General features: G+C 39.5%; 1 protein-coding gene across 1 annotated transcript in view; it reads left to right on the forward strand.

Moving 5' to 3' along the window:
* Positions 1-19,914, forward strand: part of C2CD3 (C2 calcium-dependent domain containing 3) — a 166,750-nt gene that overhangs the window by 77,577 nt on the left and 69,259 nt on the right. Inside the window, exons 15-22 of the mRNA XM_011942052.1 lie at positions 1,521-1,672; positions 3,925-4,171; positions 7,072-7,252; positions 8,469-8,652; positions 9,891-10,063; positions 11,555-11,678; positions 18,142-18,410; positions 19,067-19,156. Of these exons, the coding sequence (XP_011797442.1) occupies positions 1,521-1,672; positions 3,925-4,171; positions 7,072-7,252; positions 8,469-8,652; positions 9,891-10,063; positions 11,555-11,678; positions 18,142-18,410; positions 19,067-19,156 (1,420 nt within the window). The remainder of the gene's footprint in view (positions 1-1,520; positions 1,673-3,924; positions 4,172-7,071; positions 7,253-8,468; positions 8,653-9,890; positions 10,064-11,554; positions 11,679-18,141; positions 18,411-19,066; positions 19,157-19,914) is intronic.

Below are 19,914 nucleotides of genomic sequence, written 5' to 3' on the forward strand. Positions count from 1 at the left end.
CTCAGCCTCCCGAGTAGCTGGGACTACAGGCGCCCGCCACCAAGCTCGCTAATTTTTTTTGTATTTTTAGTAGAGACGGGGTTTCACTTTGTTAGCCAGGATGGTCTCGAGCTCCTGACCTCGTGATCTGCCCACCTCGGCTTCCCAAAGTGGTGGGGTTACAGGTGTGAGCCACGACGCCCAGCCCCTTGACTCTTTCTTATGTAATTACTTACCAAGTCTAATAGATACTACAAACTTAATTCTCTGGAACACATCTCTTTACCTTCACTGCACTGCCACTGCTTCTATTTAAACCTTCACCCTCCTTCCAAATAGCCTTCAGACTGGTCTAGCTGTTTCCCAGTTCTCTTTATGTCCTTTGCCTCCTTTATGCACCAATGAGAATGACCTTTCTAAAACACTAACCTGAACATTTTACTTCCCTTCTTAAAGCCTTTCCGTGATTCCCCATATCCTTCAAGATGGAATGTAAATCCAAGACCCTTTGGAAATTGACTGTATGTACTTCTCCAGCCTCAGCTCCTGCCACTCTTCCCTTTATACTAAATAACCCAGCTGTGCTCAACTACTTAAGAGTTTCCTGAATATTCTCTTCTCCTACTTCTGTATTTTTGTATGTGCTCATTCTTCTACCTTGAATTTCCTTTAAGCCTTCATGACACCACTTAAGCAGAGCTTTTTGTATTAGTTAACTCCTGCTCGGCCTTGAGATTTAAGGTTACTTTGTCCCAGAAGTAGTTGCCTGCAACTTCCTTACTTGGAGGTTAGGTTGCTGTTCTAGTTTTACTTTTTTTGGTTTCAAGGAACAGAAATGTGTTCAGGATACAGACACTAGGTTTGTATCCACTTTGTGTTTCTTAGGTGGATACAAAAGTAGCTCTGCTCTGTTCTTCTGGTGTCTTCCTCTCATCATCCCTCTTCTAATTTCATGCTTTTTGCCTCTCATGTTTTCTATTGGAACTACCAACTGGCCAATTCTGGAGTAATTTTATGTTGAAAATCCAGAGGAACGGTTGGCTTTGCTCTTTACTGTGACACCTGTTGGGCAGAGCTTTTGGCACTTGGTCATTTTATTAAATGCTATCCAGTCAGTGGATTGGCTGCCCTTTGATAAAATACTCAACTCTTGTCAAGTCAGTAGCATACTTCTTTCAAAAACATCTTTCTTTCAGGGGGGTTTACTAGTGGATCACTTTGCCTTAGAAAGGATTGGACAAGTTTGGCGGGCACCATGTTTGACATGTTTAACAACCTTCTCTGTGTCCTCAAAGCTCCACCTGTATGAGCTTTGTCATCAGAGAACTCACTGTTTTGTATCTGGCCTTTATGTGTTAGTCTCTAACAGCAGACTGCTACTTCTCTTGAGGATACAGAGTAAGTTTTATTTGAATGTCTTTAGCTCATAACACTGTGTGTTAACAGTAGGCTTTTTGTAAATGCTGATTGAGTGAAAGTATAAATTAATATTTGTCTTAGGTATGAGTTTTTTGTTTGCTTTGGTTGTTCCTCTCTCTTAGGTGATTCCTGTCCCTCTGTCTTCCAAATACCTGGAAAGGCTTAAGAACAATGTGATGGTAATTGAAACTTGGAATAAGGTGCGGAGCCCAGGACTGGACAAGCTGCTCGGACTGGTGAAACTTCCCCTCCACCAGTTTTACATGTCATTCAAGTAAATAGGACCTTTTGGAGTATTCTTTATTGTGTGTCTTTAACTTTGTATGGACTGAAAAGGAATTCTTTTCATTTGCAAACATGTATAGCCCAGTAATCCCTTGAAGGACTTTTTTCAGTTTCACCACAGTTGCTGCTCTTTCTCCTATTCTAAAGCAGTATCTTACAGATACTGCTTACCATGTTTCAGGCATTATGCTAAAAACCTTGCATACATCAGGTCATTTAATCTTCTTGACAACCCTCTGAGGCAGGTACTTCTCTTTGCTTTTTTGTACAGATAAGTTAACAGAGACTCAGAGAAGTTAAATTACTTGTCACATATATCATAAAGTGGAGGGTTAGGACCCAAGATAGCATGGCAGTGGAGTCCACACTCTTCACCAAAAAGCTCTACTGCCAAAAGTTACCACCTCACAAAAGGTGGTTTACCGTTCTATCACATAACTTCAGTATTGTTCACATCAGCTATTTGCAAGTTTTATATAATGAATATTATCTTTTAGACCTTCAGATTTGATTACTCCACCTCACTTTTAACACATAGGTAGGGTATTGATTAACCTGATGGTTATTTCATTCCTCAATACAAACTGTTCCTTTTTTTTTTTTTTTTTTTGAGACAGAGTCTTGCTCTGTCGCCCAGGCTGGAGTATAGTGGCGCAGTCTTGGCTCACTGCAAGCTCCGCCTCCCGGCTTCACGCCATTCTCCTGCCTCAGCCTCTGGAGTAGCTGGGACTACAGGCGCCCGCCACCACACCCAGCTAATTTTTTGTATTTTTAGTAGAGTCGGGGTTTCACCGTGTTAGCCAGGATGGTCTCGATCTCCTGACCTCGCAGTCCACCCGCCTCGGCCTCCCAAAGTGCTGGGATTACAGGCATGAGCTACCGCGTGTGGCCCAAAATGTGCCTTTTTTATTTTGACTCAAGTTTCTGATTTTTATTTTAGCATTGACCTCCTTCCTAGCAGCCTTCTCATAGTTCTGTGTTTTAAATGTTGTGTTTTACATTTTACAAAGAGCACCTTTGTGGGCATTAGCTCATTTGAACCTCACTGTAACCCTATAAGGTATTATTATTATCCCTATATTACAAATGAAGAAATTTGTCCTTTAACTTGCAGAAGTCACTTAACCTCTCTGACTTTCTTTTCCTCATCTGTAAAATGAGGGTGATAGTAGATTCCCTATCTCTCTTGTGGAACAAGCATGAAGATCTAGAGAGAAAATACATGGATATGCCTTCTGTGAACAGCTAAGTATTAATACTTACAACAGTAACATTGGAAATCATAGCCAGGCTGGGGAGTCTTGCTGGAATTGTGGATGCCACTGTCCACTGTAGGCTATTAGTTTTCCTTTTTTTCTTAAATTATGATGTTAGTTTGGTCTGGTGTTACCCTTCTTCCACTTCACTTCTCATTCCATTAGATCTCATTCTTTGCTGAGAGTGTGTAAAATAATAGTAGCTACCAATTACTGGGCATTTTCCATGTACCAAGCATCACAGTTGGTATTTTATATGTTATCTCAGTTTAGTCCTAACAACCACCCTTTGATGTAAGTTTTTTCGTTGCGTACACTTTACAGATGACAAAACAGACTTAAAAATGTTAAATGAATTGCTTGAGTCACACAGCAAGTAAGTGGCAGAGCTAAGATTCAGCATGGCATTATAAATCATTTATCAGAGCTTGAATCCCAACTTAACCTCCTACTAGTTGTGTATCCTTAGCTAAGTTACTTAACCTCTGTAAATTTGGCTTTCTCATCCATTAACAGTGGATAATACCAACCTTTGCAGCGTTAAAAGGATTAGAAACACTATAAAATGCCTATCACATACTAAACACTCAGTAGATGGCAGATATTGGCAATATTATCCAAATCTTATCTGTCAGACACCAACGTCCACATTCTTCCTAGTAGACCGCACTTCCTCCCTATAAAATAATGCAAAGCTCCATGAGATACTGCTCAAATCACAGACACTGGACTTGGGGCCATAATGCTACAGAGACATATCAGACACATTCCCTGCCTTTAAATTGCTACATTTTGAACTTCTCTGCCTGGTAATTTTTATTTGGTGGGTTACTGACAGATGCACACATTTTTTAAAACCACTATTACTTTTCCAGTTGCAGATCTATTTTTAACAAACTGAAAAAATGAGTCAGGAAAGAAATAAAACTACTCTATGACATGATTGATGCTTGTTATTTGCTTATTCACAATTTCTTCCCTCTAGAGATCCTAAAATTTCTCGCCTGCTGCTGGATGCCCAGTACCCAGTTGTTGCTGTCGACCACTACATGCCTGTGATTGATGTGTTTTCAGGCCACCAAAATGGGAGTCTTCGAGTCTTTTTAGCTATGGGTTCTTCAGATCAAATAATGGCACTACAAAGATTAAAGCATGAAGAAGGAACACTCCCTCCCTTCAGCCCTAGGCCAGCCCATTTCCTGGACCAGCCAACTGTAGCATCTGTTGCTATGGTAATAAATGCTATGGTTTACAAAAAGTCATTATTTCATTTTCTCTTGCATATTTTAGTGAATTTATTGCCCAAATCCTTTATTTCTATAATGAAAGGCTCAACAAAAGAACATAACATGCACTCCAGTGCTTCCTATAAATCAAAGGAATCATTGGTAGTTTTCTGTTATGGTTTAAATGGATCTCTATGTCCCTCTTAGCTCCCTGAATTTGTAAAGAAAGTCCAATCGAACAACCAGATCTTAATTATCTAATTTACTAGCTTTGTTGCCTTTAAAAAAAAATGGGAGTGGAGAGTGATCCCAAATGTAAGCCAGCAAAATCTTACCCTGCTTATTGGCTGAGCCCATGCTGGAAAGTCATTGTTAAGTGCTTGCTTATCTACTAGTAATTTAAAAGTAATTTGTTTTTGTTTGGTGCTGTCCAGTTGAGAAAGCACATTGACATACATTCTTATGTTTATTTCCCTAACAACTACATGAGGTAGGTCATTGTTATTCTGTTTTATAGATGATGAGACAGAATCGAAGAGAGTAAGTTACTTGTCCAGGATCACATAACTAAGAATGAGAGAACTGGGATTCAGACACAGGTCTTCTAACTTCAAGTTCAGTCTTTATTCCACTGTATCATGTACTACTGTATCTTATATTTGTTGTTTTTACTAGTACAGCCAAATCTCAGTATCCATACCATTTAAGTATGTTATATTCTTAAGTCTGAACCCAAATGACAAATTTAAATGTCTCTAGCAGGGAAAGAACTATTAGGAAAATAACTTTTAGCAAGTTATGGTTTATTTGTATATTATGAACTCCAAATTTTTCTTAGTTATTTGTTAGTTTTTTTTGTTTTGTTTTGAGGTGAGATCTCGCTCTGTTGCCCAGGCTGGAGTGCAATGGCGCCATCTCAGCTCACTACTACCTCTGCCAAATGGGTTCAAGGGATTCTCCCACCTTGGCCTCCCGGTAGCTGGGATTACAGGCACCCACCACTGTGCCTGGTAACTTACGTATTTTTAATAGAGATGGGGTTTCACCATATTGCCAGGCCAGGCTGGTCTTAACCTCAAGTGATCCACCCATCTTGACCTCCCACAGTGCTGGGATTACAGGCATGAACCACCACACCCGGCCAGTTATTTGTTAGATATTATTGTTTGTCAATAGATAATCGTATTTTTCCAGTTGAAAATTATATAAAAGCACAAATAAAGAAAAACCACATTAGTATCCCCAAGTCTGTTTAGGCATTATATGGCTGTCACCTTGCAGTGTAGACTCAGATTTTGTTAAATTCCATACTAAAGGTTAGAAAATGTTTCTCACTACGTGCGCAGAGGAAATCCTTGAAAGATTTACCTGTGGGATTAGATATCTATAAAAACAGTTGTTTTTCCTCCTACACTCATGCCTCTCATCCAATTCACCATTTGCAGAAGGGAATTATCAAATTGCTATAACACTATAAGGCCAAATTAAGTAGCTGTTGTGACTCTTGAGAGATTTTTTTTCCCAATTTTTGCCCCAGGGAATCAAATTGCAAGTTTTGTGTTTTTCTAAGGAAAATTTTTGAGCAGGTATGCTAACATATGCTTTCAGATTTCAAAGCAGAGACTGAATACAGTCTCTGTTCTAGATTTTTTGGATTAGTAGTTAAAATGTTAAACACATATATATATATAATCTCAACTCTTATCTGAATCCTGAATTCCCCCTTTGAATTTTCCTGAATAATTTGTTGTCTAAGATCTGCTGTATGGAATAGGGATAAAGATCACTGGCTCTGGAGTCAGACTACATTAAGTCTAAACCTGGTTCCACTGTTACTAGCTCTGCATGTTCAATCACCTAATAAAGGTGAGCTGTTTGGTATAGTGCCTGGTTCATAGTAAATCCTCAATAAATACATGATTATTTGTTGTTATTCCCTGTAGTAACAGTGTCTTCACTACCTCCCCAAGTAGTCCTTACCATTATTGGACAGTCCTGACGTTATCCCCAACTAATTTGGAAATAGTAGTTAGTACCTGTTTGCTATTCTTTTTTTTTTTTTTTTTTTTTTTGAGACGGAGTCTTGCTCTGTCGCCCGGGCTGGAGTGCAGTGGCTGGATCTCGGCTCACTGCAAGCTCCGCCTTCCGGGTTTACACCATTCTCCTGCCTCAGCCTCCCGAGTAGCTGGGACTACAGGCGCCCGCCACCTCGCCCGGCTAGTTTTTTGTATCTTTTTAGTAGAAACGGGGTTTCACCATGTTAGCCAGGATGGTCTCGATCTCTTGACCTCGTGATCCGCCCGTCTCAGCCTCCCAAAGTGCTGGGATTACAGGCTTGAGCCACCGCGCCCAGCCACCTGTTTGCTATTCTAAGTGGCCCAGGCTGAGGAATCCTGCTGGAATCGTGGATGCCACTGTCTGCTACAGGCTATTAGTTTTCCTTTTTTTCTTAAATTATGATATTAGTTTGGTCTGGTGTTACCCTTCTTCCACTTCACTTCTCATTCCATTGCTATTCTAAATGTAGAATTTATTCTAAATTTACTATTTATTATTTTTCCTATGAAGGGAATAGCCTTCTATTCTTAGTATATTAAGAGCTTTTATCAGGAACAAATGTTGAATTTTATCAAATGCATTTGTGTTAATCATTTTTGTTGTTCCATTAATGCACTGAATTACATTTATGGATTTCCTCATATTAACCCAGTCTTATAGTCAGGAGTACATCCTGTTTAGCCTACTTACAGTGAGCAGTTGTGAGAGTTACAGTGAAAATTGTATCTATTTTAGTATCAACTAATTATACTTATCTCTTTATCTATACTCAGACTTCATAGAGAAGCAGGAATATTCTAAGCAAGTTACTCTTTAAAGCTCACCTGTGTTTCTTTTTCATTTAATAGGCAGAGAACCGAGGAAATGCATTGATGGAGCACTGCTTTGAGATCCATGTAGAAATGGTTAAAGGGCTAGCCCCTCTTCAGGCAACAGTCTGGGGAGAAGCAGATTGTTATGTGCAGTACTACTTTCCAGTTCAACACTCGCAATCCAGTGTGCTGAAAGGACCGGAGTTCCTTGAAAATGGTAGGTTTAGGATATTAGGCTTTCTTATTCTTATATGGTTCTTTTATTAGATTATACTTAAGAATTCTTTTTTTTTCTGAGTGAATTTTGTGTTGTTGAATATTTCTAGTCTTACCTGGGCAGTAAAACAGGAGATAGGCCAAGTTTTTTTATTTTTTAACTATTTTTGTAGCTTTTTATTTTGATATAATTTCAAATTTACAAAAACCTATAAAAATAGTACAAAGAACTTTTGTATACTCTTTACCTAGATCTACCAATTATTTGCATTTTGCCCCATCTTATATCCTTTACGTGCCCACTCTTATCTATATACGTAGTGTTGATTCTCATTCCTCACAGTAGTTGTGTTCTGTAAAGCACCATGAACGCTGAATTAGGGAATACTGAACCATTGCTCCTAAAGGAAATATGTACATATACATATCTCACATAGATCATTATTTTAACTCGTAAAACAACTTCCTGGTAGACTGTTTGCTTTATTTTATGAAAGAAAAAATGAGATTCACAAGCGTTAAGTGACTTGCTTGGGGCTGCCCCACTAACAAGCGCCAAGGTTGGGATTCAAACCCCATCCTACTATCCCCAGAGTGGAAGCTTCTGCACTGCCTCTACTGTCCCCACCTTCTGGTCATCTCCGAGAAACAAGAAGTCGGACTCTCACACATTGTTCTCACCTGGGAACAAACAGGCCAGGTGACTCAAATTTTTCGCCATTCAGTGTATGTTCCAGAATGATTGCCAGAGTGCTGCCAGTGTTGATTTTGAGGTTCAAATAAGAGATTTGTATATACAGAACATATAAAGAACTCTTACAAATCAATCATTTCTTAAAAACCAATTAAAAAGTAGGCAAAGGATCTGAATAGACATTTCTCCAAAGATATACAAATGGCTAATAAGCACATGGAAGAATACTGAGCATGATTACTTATTTGGGAAATGCAAATCAATACTACTGAGATACCATTTCATACTCACTAAGGTGACTATAATTTAAAAAAAAAAAAAAACTTAACAAGTGTCAGCACTTGAATGGCAATATATGAATTGTCCACTAGCAAGGGATCTTTTTCTTCTATATTATCATGGGATCTTAGGGAACCATAGCTACTAGGGAATTACTGAGTAATATTCACTGGAAGAACATGAAAGAAGAAAAAAGCACTAAGTCATATGTTGTATTGTTTTGAAATGCTTTTCTTTTCAAAAGGAATTACTCTGAAGCCCTTCAGAACTGCAACCACACTCTGTGTTCCGGATCCCATCTTTAGTAGTGAACACCATCACTCTCTCCTGTTGCCAGCTGAAATTCCAGTGCAAAGGCTCCTACTAAGTGCCTTCTCTGCACAGGGCCTCGTGCCTGGAGGTGGAGTCCAGTTTGAAATCTGGTGCAGGTACAGTGTGGAGACCCCAGTCCTATGCCTAGGAAGGAAGTGCACAATCATAAAGCATCCTATTCCTGACCAGCCTAGGTTGAATTATTTTAAGAAAGCTAAGCAGCCCCTTCTGCCCTGTTTTATATTATTTGGATTTGACAGTGACTCTTGTCCAGTTTTTACTGAAATCTGTTATTAGGATCTTGTGAGCCATTGTATCTCATATTTCTAATCACTACTTACATTCGAAGTGAAAGTCTTGTTCATTGTACCTCCTATTATGTATTAAACATATCAATCACCTTTTTTGTGCTTCTGTTACTGCCTTATTTAGTTCAGGCCCTTTTCGTATCTTGCCTAAATGACTGTGATAGCCTCCTAACTGGTCTCCCATTTATAAACTCATTTCTTGTAACCTGTTCTTCCCGCCACCAAAAGAACGTTTATATTTATTTTATAAATAAAATTTAATAATATAATTTGTATATAATAAATATATAAATTATTATATTTGATTTATACTATAAAATATAAATCCACTCAATGTTACCAATATTGGTAAATTTCCAGGAAATTACTGGCATAAATACAGTTGTTCAACCCACCCCTTTATATCTGCACCACCAACAAACCAACTAAAGTGCTTAAGAGAGTATAAATACAAGAGGAAAGGAAACAGCATCAGGAACAGAACTAGGGATGAGTACCATCCAAATGTGAGAACATTTTCCTAAACACGATTACTTATAAGTCAAGTACAAAAAAGATTTTTAAAACCACCTAGGTTTGAGTTACAACTTTGCAATCTAAGAATGGATTGTTTTGACATGAGAAGGAAATAGAGTAGGTACTGACAGATCCTCATTACCCTGCTAAATTAGAGGGTCCTCAGCATGAAGATGAGAGTAAGCCATGAAAGACATTGGGCCTACTCCACTTTGAACCACTTTTGCTGCTGCAAGATGGAAACTTTCAGGACTGGCCACCTCCGACAGGTTCAAGGCATGTACAGTTACCTCACAGAAAGCTTGTGGGAAGCTGGGCTTTGTCCTGAACTCAGGGTATAATTTATGGAGTTTCTCCTCCACATAATGAGTGGTAAATTTAGCCAGATACCATAGCTGCGTACTACCAACACAGAACAAGCACCAACACAGAACAAGCAGGCACCAAAGATAACCAGGTAGTGAAGGCTGATCTCTGGGGCACACTGAATAATTTATCACCTAATTCTTCTGTGTTTTTGTGGTTTACAGATACTATTATCCTAATGTGAGAGACCAGATGGTCGCCAAAGGAACCTTGCCATTATCAAGGATCTGTGCTATGGTAACCACCCAGCATCATGAGGATGTGGGAATACAGACCTTTAATCTCCCTTTAACCCCCAGGATTGAGAACAGGAAAGAATTGAGGAACCAGTCATCAGGTAATTGAAAACAAGTTTGTCTTTTTCTTTCAAAATCAGTATACATAGAAATATATAAAATAGCCAGGCGCGGTGGCTCACACCTGTAATCCCAGCACTTTGGGAGGACAAGATGGGCAGATCACCTGAGGTCTAGAGTTCGAGACCAGCCTGACCAACATGGAGAAACCCCGTCTCTACTAAAAATACAAAAAAATTAGCCAGGCATGGTGGCCCATACTTGTAATCCCAACTACTCAGGAGGCTGAGACAGGAGAATCGCTTGAACCTAGGAGGCAGAGGTTGCGGTGAGCCAAGATCAAGCCATTACACTGCAGCCTGGGCAACAAAAGCAAAACTCTGTCTCAAAAAAAAAACCCTATATATATATATATACACACACACATATACATACACACACACACACAAAATATACAGTATACATAAAAATCCCTTTTCTCTCTAAATTAGTGACTCTCCACATTTTGAGGTATTTGCCCTTTTGAGGATCTGATGAAAACTGTAAGACACCTTCTCTTGGAAAAAATGAGTACAGAATATACACTGCCAATTTTGTATACAATTCTAGAAAACTCATAGCTCCATGGAGTCTATATAAATGTTGCTTGTCTCATTTCACCTTTAACTTCAGCAAGCATTGTATAAGCCCCCAAGCCATAAATTCTAAGCATTATATGGTACACTCAGAGAATTGTTATTCCAAGCCAACATGAGCAAATGGGGGATTGGTAGAAGATAGTTAGCATGAACCAGGAATTCACTGTAAGGGAGGAGAAGGCTAGGGTTTAAAGTTGGGAGGGATTAATTCAAATTTGGAGATTTGAATGATATTACATCCTAATGACTCCAGCAGAATGGTGTGCCCTCCAAATTTATCATCAGATAATGAAGTTTAGTCTCCTAAATCAAGTTGCTGTACATGCTTGCTAAAGAGTATCTGCCAAAACAAGTTTTATGTCACCATGATTAAGATTGAGTTGTTCCTCCTGACGCTCCCTGATCAGCGTATTCTGTTATTCCATAAAGCTCTCCCTGAAATGTAACAGTAGGATGATAGAGTTTTTATAAAAAGGTAGCACGAGAAGATATTTCAGGTGGTGATGGTAGGAGGGTGATAGAAGTATGTGAGGTGTGGAAACCTTTTGAAAGTTTAAAAAGAAAATGGCTAGAGCCCATCTCAATTCAATAAACATAATTAGGGGTAAAAAAAAATCTGGAGTTAAGTTCTGCCTTCAGTAGTTGTGTAATCTCGGCAAGGAATTAAATCTCTGAACCATAATTTCTTGAATGTAAAGTGAATTAGTAACCTGTTAAGCCTTTATTAACCCTAAAGAATAACAATATGATTACGACAAGGACAGATTCTCTCATTGCGCTTATTGTTCGTTGTAGTGTTTAATCCTCTTCCATCCTTCCTGACCACAACTTTATGGTTTGGTGGAACAGAGATTCTTCTGACCAGCCTTCTTTCCTTGTGTCCTCATTCTTCAGGTTTACTGGATGTGGGCCTAAGGTACAGGCGTAGTCCAAGAACAGCAGAGGGAGTTCTTGCTGCCCGAACTGTTTCCATCTCAGTCCAGATTATCAGAGCCTGTGGTCTGCAAGCAGCAGCCAAGTAAGTCCACCTGAGACAAGCAATTCTCAAGCCTTTTACACTGCAATCATTGTAAAATAATGCTCAGATATGCAAAACTTTCTTTGGTATAATTTCCAGTTCACTAACCACAACTCCTCTTTTTCCGTTAAGAAAGCATTTCAGCATATAAGTGAGTAAATCACTTGCAAACATTGCTATTTTAACTGTTATTAGCAACTTAGTTCCTTGACCTTGCCCAACAGTTTTATCCTGTGCCTTTCTTAACAACTTAGTCTTATGGCCGTACCCTACACCATCAAACCATGCCATACCCAATCACTACAACTCCTATGTAATCTCACTTCATTCCTTTCAGTTTCTGAGTACTACCTCCTATTTTTCCAGCTTATACCCCTTTAGTCTGTTCTGAACATAGTAGCCAGTGAGCTTAGGAACACCTAAGTCTAGCTTTGTCGCCCAGGCTAGAGTGCAGTGGCGGGATCCTCATTACTGTGTTGACCAGGCTGGTCTCGAACTCCTGACCTCAAGTGATCTGCCCGCGTCAGCCTCCCAAAGTGCTGGGATCACAGGCGTGAGCCACTGCGCCTGGCCTATGTTTGATCTTATTCATAGTAAAAGCCAGAGCCCTTAAAATGGCTATGAGACCCCATATGATCAAAACTGTGCCCCTGCCCCCAACTATCTTTGTGATCTCATCTCCTGCTAGTCTCCCCTCTGCTTACTCCACTCCAGCCATGACTGCCTTGTTGCTTCTGAACACACCAAGCATATTTTCCCCTCAGGGCCTTTGTCTTGCTGTTTTCTCTGCCTGGAACACTATTTCTGTAGAAAAACAGCACGGCCCTCTCCCTTACCTCCTTCAGGTCTTCACTCATACTTCTCTCTGCCTTGAATATTCTTCCTTTTGTCTACTTAACAAACTCCTATTTTCCTTCAAGACTTTGCAACATCTTTACAGTCTTCCTTTATATCTTTGTACATGTAGGCAGAGTTGGTGGTTTTTGCTTTGTTAACACCTTGGTTGTAGCACATATTCTGTTTCAATTATTGGCATACATGCATTTTTCTCCCACTAGACTGTGAGTTCCTCTAGTCAGAGACACTGCCTGAGCTCCTCTCCGTCCTTCTAACCTCCTAGCATAATTCTAGCATATAACAGGCACCCAGTAAGAAAGATAACTAGATCAGGCTCCTGCTTCAGACTGACACCCTTTGAACAAAGAAACAGACAAGTGCTCCCTAACTTTTTCCCGGTTGTAACCAAGGGTCAAACTGTTCACCTGTAACTTTATGGCCTCCAAATAAGAAATTGCATTACTGTTTCAGATCTGATGCTGAAGAGCTAAGATACTCAGCGTAGTTAATACTGTTCCTCACTAAATTCTCCACATAAACTTTTTCAGTTGCTGCCTGAGAACATCTTAGTGTTAGTGAAGGTGATATAAAGACAGGTTGGTTTTAGGTTTTGTTTTTATGTTTGTTTTGGGTTTTGGTGTGTTTTTTGTTTGTTTGTTTGTTTAATTTCAGCTTTTTATTTTAGATACAGGGGTACATGTGCAGGTTTGTTATATGGGTATATTGCATGATGCTAAGGTTTGGGGTACAGATCCCATCACCGAGACAGTAAAGCAGTTTTATAATCATGCCACGTCCTTACATTAAAACTTGATGATTTCCCATTGTTGATAGCAGTGATCTCATAATTTTAATTATGCATTCCTATTAATAAAAAAGTAGCATACCCTTTAAATATGTACATATTTATTCATGTATAAATCATCTTCATGTACTGCTATACTCATATACAAAATACCTTCTAAGATATATCATGGAATAGAAAAACTTTAATATATGAGATCACCAATATAGTTTATCCTGTGAACCTCCTAAGTTGTATACAGCCTTCTTTAGGGGTCATTGGTCCATATAATAAGGTCCAACTTCCTTAGCTTGGCATTCAAGCCCCTTCAAAATAAATCTGAGTCTTAAAAGAAGAATAGTAGTTATCAAGATACCCAAAGGGAGTGAAAGTTATTTTGGTGAAAAAGAAGAACATGTGCAAAGGCAGGGAGGCATGAAACTTGTGTATTTGGAGTACCTCCTGAGTCTCAGATCCAGCTAACATCAGAATTCTTCAATACGGCATTAAATTAACTAGTATTTAATTGGCAGAGAAGGACTCAGAATTTAGATACTCAGTAGATCTCAGAGAGGGCAGATAACAGGTCAGAAACTCAGTAGTTGCTCTGTCTGAGGACTCATGAGGAAAGTCAGATTGGATGGCAGACAGTTCATTCTAAATCTCCCATTTGGTCTGTGTCATATATTCAAGGAGGGAGAGCAAGAAGTCAGGCCAGTTCTGATACAACACTCTTCTGGTAGGTTGGGAGAGGTTCACAGGATGTGAGACAATGCATGGTATAATGGAAACAGAACTGTTCTAGAAATCAGACACTGTGGCTTCTAGTCTCATCCCCATCTCCTACTAGCTGTGTATGATCTTGGGCTGATTTCTTTTTTTTTTTTCTTCTTTTTTTTTTTTAATTATACTTTAAGTTCTAGGGTACATGTGTATAACGTGCAGGTTTGTTACATATGTATACTTGTGCCATGTTGGTGTGCTGCACCCATCAACTCGTCAGCACCCATCAATTCATCATTTATATCAGGTATACCTCCCCAATGCAATCCCTCCCCCCTTCCCCCTCGCCATGATAAGCCCCAGTGTGTGATGTTCCCCTTCCCAAGTCCAAGTGATCTCATTGTTCAGTTCCCACCTATGAGTGAGAACATGCGGTGTTTGGTTTTCTCTTCTTGTGATAGTTTGCTAAGAATGATGGTTTCCAGCTGCATCCATGTCCCTACAAAGGACACAAACTCATCCTTTTTTATGGCTGCATAGTATTCCATGGTGTATATGTGCCACATTTTCTTAATCCAGTCTGTCACAGATGGACATTTGGGTTGCTTCCAAGTCTTTGCTATTGTGAATAGTGCCGCAATAAACATACGTGTGCATGTGTCTTTGTAGTAGAATAATTTATAATCCTTTGGGTATATACCCAGTAGTGGGATGGCTGGGTCATATGGTACATCTAGTTCTAGATCCTTGAGGAATCGCCATACTGTTTTCCATAATGGTTGAACTAGTTTACAATCCCACCAACAGTGTAAAAGTGTTCCTATTTCTCCACATCCTCTCCAACACCTGTTGTTTCCTGATTTTTTAATGATGGCCATTCTAACTGGTGTGAGATGGTATCTCATTGTGGTTTTGATTTGCATTTCTCTGATGGCGAGTGATGATGAGCATTTTTTCATGTGTCTGTTGGCTGTATGAATGTCTTCTTTTGAGAAATGTCTGTTCATATCCTTTCCCCACTTTTTGATGGGGTTGTTTGTTTTTTTCTTGTATATTTGTTTGAGTTCTTTGTAGATTCTGGATATTAGCCCTTTGTCAGACGAGTAGATTGCAAAAATTTTCTCCCATTCTGTAGGTTGCCTGTTCACTCTGCTGGTAGTTTCTTTTGCTGTGCAGAAGCTCTTTAGTTTAATTAGATCCCATTTGTCAATTTTGGCTTTTGCTGCCGTTGCTTTTGGTGTTTTAGACATGAAGTCCTTGCCCATGCCTATGTCCTGAATGGTACTACCTAGATTTTCTTCTAGGGTTTTTATGGTATTAGGTCTAACATTTAAGTCTCTAATCCATCTTGAATTAATCTTCGACGCTACCTGACTTCAAACTATACTACAAGGCTACAGTAACCAAAACAGCATGGTACTGGTACCAAAACAGAGATATAGACCAATGGAACAGAACAGAGTCCTCAGAAATAATACCACACATCTACAGCCGTCTGATCTTTGATAAACCTGAGAGAAACAAGGAATGGGGAAAGGATTCCCTATTTAATAAATGGTGCTGGGAAAATTGGCTAGCCATAAGTAGAAAGCTGAAACTGGATCCTTTCCTTACTCCTTATACGAAGATTAATTCAAGATGGGCTGATTTCTTTACTTCCCTGAGCTTCGGTTTCTTCATCTGAAATGGAAATTGTAAATTCCTACCCTGATTTTATAAGGATCAGTGTTAAAATTAACAAATATGAAGTCATTTTAAAAACTACAAACTATTGTACAAATACACAGATTTTTCTGATTACTTCCACTTGTATAGATAATTGTGACCTTTATTTGCCAGTAAAATCAGGGAAGTAAGTTTTGCATTGCCACTTAGTGAAAAGAATTCTTAGTGTTCTAAACTTACCCCTCTTTTGAATCCTTACACTGGCATCTAGATAGCAGGTGCTGTAAATTAGTCTTCTCTCCTCAAGAAACACCAGCCTCCATCTTACCTGCCAGTGGTCTTCCTGAAAATACATTGTTGGTGCCTATGTAAAGTAGGCACTTCTTACTGACTTGCATTCTTCTAACTCACCTGATCTTTAACTCAGAGTGAATAGAAACTTTCTTGGACATAACCAGTAGTCTTTAAATGCCACGAAGCTAAGGAATTGAGGCTACTTCACTACTGTATATCCAGCTGAGCCCAAGGCATGACACACAGAGCAGATACCCAGCAAATAACAACTGAATGAGTGAATTCAAACCAGCTTGGGGCCCAAGCCTTTCTGCCATCTCACTGCCATCTCTGAAAGTTCCCTATTGAGAGTCCTTCACTGTCCATAGGCAAGTTCTCTCCTTTGTATATATTATCTAATGTTATCTTTACAACACCCTATGAGTATTTTATCCTCATTTTTTCTGAGACGGAGTTTCGCTCTTGTCACCCAGGCTGGAGTGCAGTGGCGCGATCTCGGCTCACTGCAACCTCCACTGCCTAGGTTCAAGCGATTCTCCTGCCTCAGACTCTGAGTAGCTGGGTTAACAGATGCCCGCCACCACGCCCAGCTAATTTTTTGTATTTTTAGTAGAGATGGCGTTTTGCCATGTTGGGCAGGCTGGTCTCGAACTCCTGACCTCAGGTGATCCGCCCACCTCAACCTCCCAAAGTGCTGGGATTACAGGCATGAGCCACCGCACCCAGTCTATCCTCATTTTTTAAGCTACTGCTAGCATTCAATTTATTTTCATCCCATTTTTCCTAGGCATAATATATACTTCATGGTATGCTATTGTATGGATACACATTAATCTTCTGTTAATGATAAATCATCTATTAATGATCATTAATGATAATGAAAAGGAAAAAGTTTTTCTTTTTTTCTTAGAAATGAAATTGCAGTAAGCATCCAAATATATAATATGCATCTTTCGTATTTATATACTATCCTTATATTAACCTCATCTTAGTGAAGAGGAAACTGAGATTTAAAGGAGGTTGAATAACTTATTGAGAGTCACACGATGAGTAAATGGTGGACCCAGGCTTCAAACCCAGATCTGTATAACTCCAAATTACTACTCTCTACTGGTATATATGAAGTACAGTAAGGTTTTAACCGGAAGGAACCCATAAGTCTACTTTAGGGATATCAAGAAATGCTACAAAAATAGGTGACTTTTTTGCCTAGATGTCAACTTTATCCCCTTGGGAAGTTTAGGGAAAGGGAGTTTGTCCCACACTGTAGCTACACACAAATGACTTGACTGCTCTTTATGAGTGTCATTTAAAGGCATGTAGATTCCATTTGTACATCATGGAACATCTGTGCTGAGAAAGAGAAAAGCAGCCCCAAACTTCTGGGAATTGGGCCGACATTCACAGGTAGACTTTGGCGTTTTCTTGTTGAGCATAAATAATCTTACAGAACATCAGCATCAGACAAGATCACTGTATTACTATGATGAAGTGAGACCAAAAACATGACAGTTCCATCATCATGTCTAAACACAGACCAAAACAAGGTCACTTATGCAAACCATAGAAACACCCAACATCCTCCTGTCTGGCTAAAATGAGTGACAGTTGCTGCTTCACCAGTTATAACTTTAGCCTTACTCTAGTATTCCCTCTGTCTAGATAAGATTCTTTAAGAAAATCAATCCAGAGCAAAGCCCTGCTCCTTTAAGCCTTCACCCAAATCAGCTAACACAAGCCCAATGCTGATAAGCCCTTTCTGATAACTTCTCACTGAGATGTACTGTGGTTCCCCATGGTATATATTTTCTTTAATTGCAATGAGCAGTAAACCCAGCTTGTCCAACTAGAGTTGGTTCCTGTGGTCCTTGACTTAAGGGCATTTACAGGACAGTGGGTCGTCCTCAGGGTCACTCTGATGGGCAGATGTTATCCCCCTCCACCCCCATATACATATGCCATGATATCTAGATTACTAAGAAAGCCCATTGTAGCACTGCCAAAAGCCTAGATAGCATATAGAAAGAAAAAAAAAAGAAAGCATATAGTTGGTTTTATTCTTGGTGGTCTCATAGAAGTAACGAAGTTATTTTCTAGGCAATCAAGCTGATTTCTAATATTACCATGGTATCTTCTCATTTCCACCCCTCTCCTCTACAGGGCTTTGGCTGAACAGGAACCTGCTTTACAGTTTAGTGCCACAGTTGGGGTCAACGCCTCTGTCACCACTCATCTCTCCTTCCTGCCCCAGGGAGAACAGCGCCGAACTCACCCTGTGGCCTGTTCCTTCTGCCCTGAGTTTTCCCATCACGTTGAGTTCACGTGTAACTTGGTAACTCAGCACTGTAGTGGAGAGGCCTGTTTCCTAGCAGAGTTGTTGGAGTTTGCAGAAGTTATTTTTGCTGTCTATCATGAAAATACCAAGTCAGGTGAGCACCATATGACTTGTCACAGTCAAAATTAAAAGAGGCTACATTTTTAATGGTGTAGCCCTTCCTAGGAGATACATACTGAAGTATTTAGAGGTGAAGAGTCATAATCTCTACAACTTATTTCTGAAAGATACAGCAAAAAATAAGGATATGTACTAAGTATGTAAGAGAAAGATAGTGTAGAGAGAAATAAAGCAAATGTGTCAGTGTTAATGGGTGTATCCAGATGAAGGGTGTGTAGGAGTTCATTATTGTGTTTTTGCAACTTTTCTATATTCCTGAATTTTTTTCAAAACATTTAATTTAAAAAATGAGCTGGGCACAGTGGTCCACACCTGTACTCCCAGCATTTTGGGAGGACGAAGCGGGAGGATCAATTGAGCCCAAGAGTTCAAGGGTGCAGTGAGTTATGATTGCACCACTGCATTCCAGCCTGCGCAAGAGAGTGAGACCCTGCCAAAAAAAAAAAAAAAAAAAAAACTGAGGCCATTCAGGCTTTGATTGGGGCATGAACAAGAGCAAGATAATCTCTAATGTATTTTACAAAACTAAGATTTAGTGCATGTAAGGGGAGGGTTGTATGGATATACTGTAAACAAGCTCCTTGATGAGCAGACCATCAAATAATTTTTCTTTTTTGCTTGATTTAACAGCCAGTGATATAATCAGTATTGAGTCATGCAAAGAGTATCTGCTTGGAGTAGTAAAAGTTCCAACAAAAGAGCTGCTGATCAAGAGATCTGGTAAGGATCCCAGATTATCACTTTCTGATGCCACCCTTTCCCTTTCACTTCCCTACAAGAGGTCATCTCTGTCTCTCTTGTAAGATATTCAAAAGAAAACACAAGCCCTTAACACACACTTCTGAACTTTCTCCAATACCTCAAATGTTTTCTTGAAACTTTTTTTTAGTTTAAAGATCTTAATTTATTTTATTTGCAATCTGGAATACTTCATTTCATAAAATGAAATGTGTTCCAATGTTCCAATGAGCTGAACAGAAGAGGTTGATTTTATAGATGGAGAAAGCCTGAAGAAAGGATAAACACAGGCCGGGCGCGGTGGCTCACGCCTGTAATCCCAGCACTTTGGGAGGCCAAGGCAGGCAGATTACCTGAGGTCAGGAGTTTGAGACCAGCCTGGCTAACATGGTGAAACCCCATTTCTTTTTTCTTTTTTTTTTTATTATTATTATTATAGTTTAAATTCTAGGGTACATGTGCCCAACGTGCAGGTTTTTACATAGGTATACATGTGCCATGTTGGTTTGCTGCAACCATTAACTCGTCATTTACATTACATATTTCTCCTAATGCTATCCCTCCCCCTACCCCCCACCCCATCACAGGCCCTGGGGTGTAATGTTCCCTGCCCTGTGTCTAAGTGTTCTCATTGTTCAATTCCCACCTATGAGTAGAGAACAGGCGGTGTTTGGTTTTCTGTCCTTGTGGTAGTTTGCTCAGAATGATGGTTTCCAGCTGCATCCATGTCCCTACAAAGG

The sequence above is a fragment of the Colobus angolensis genome, unplaced genomic scaffold (genome assembly GCF_000951035.1).
Source record: "Colobus angolensis palliatus isolate OR3802 unplaced genomic scaffold, Cang.pa_1.0 Scaffold205, whole genome shotgun sequence".
Lineage (NCBI taxonomy): Eukaryota > Metazoa > Chordata > Mammalia > Primates > Cercopithecidae > Colobus > Colobus angolensis.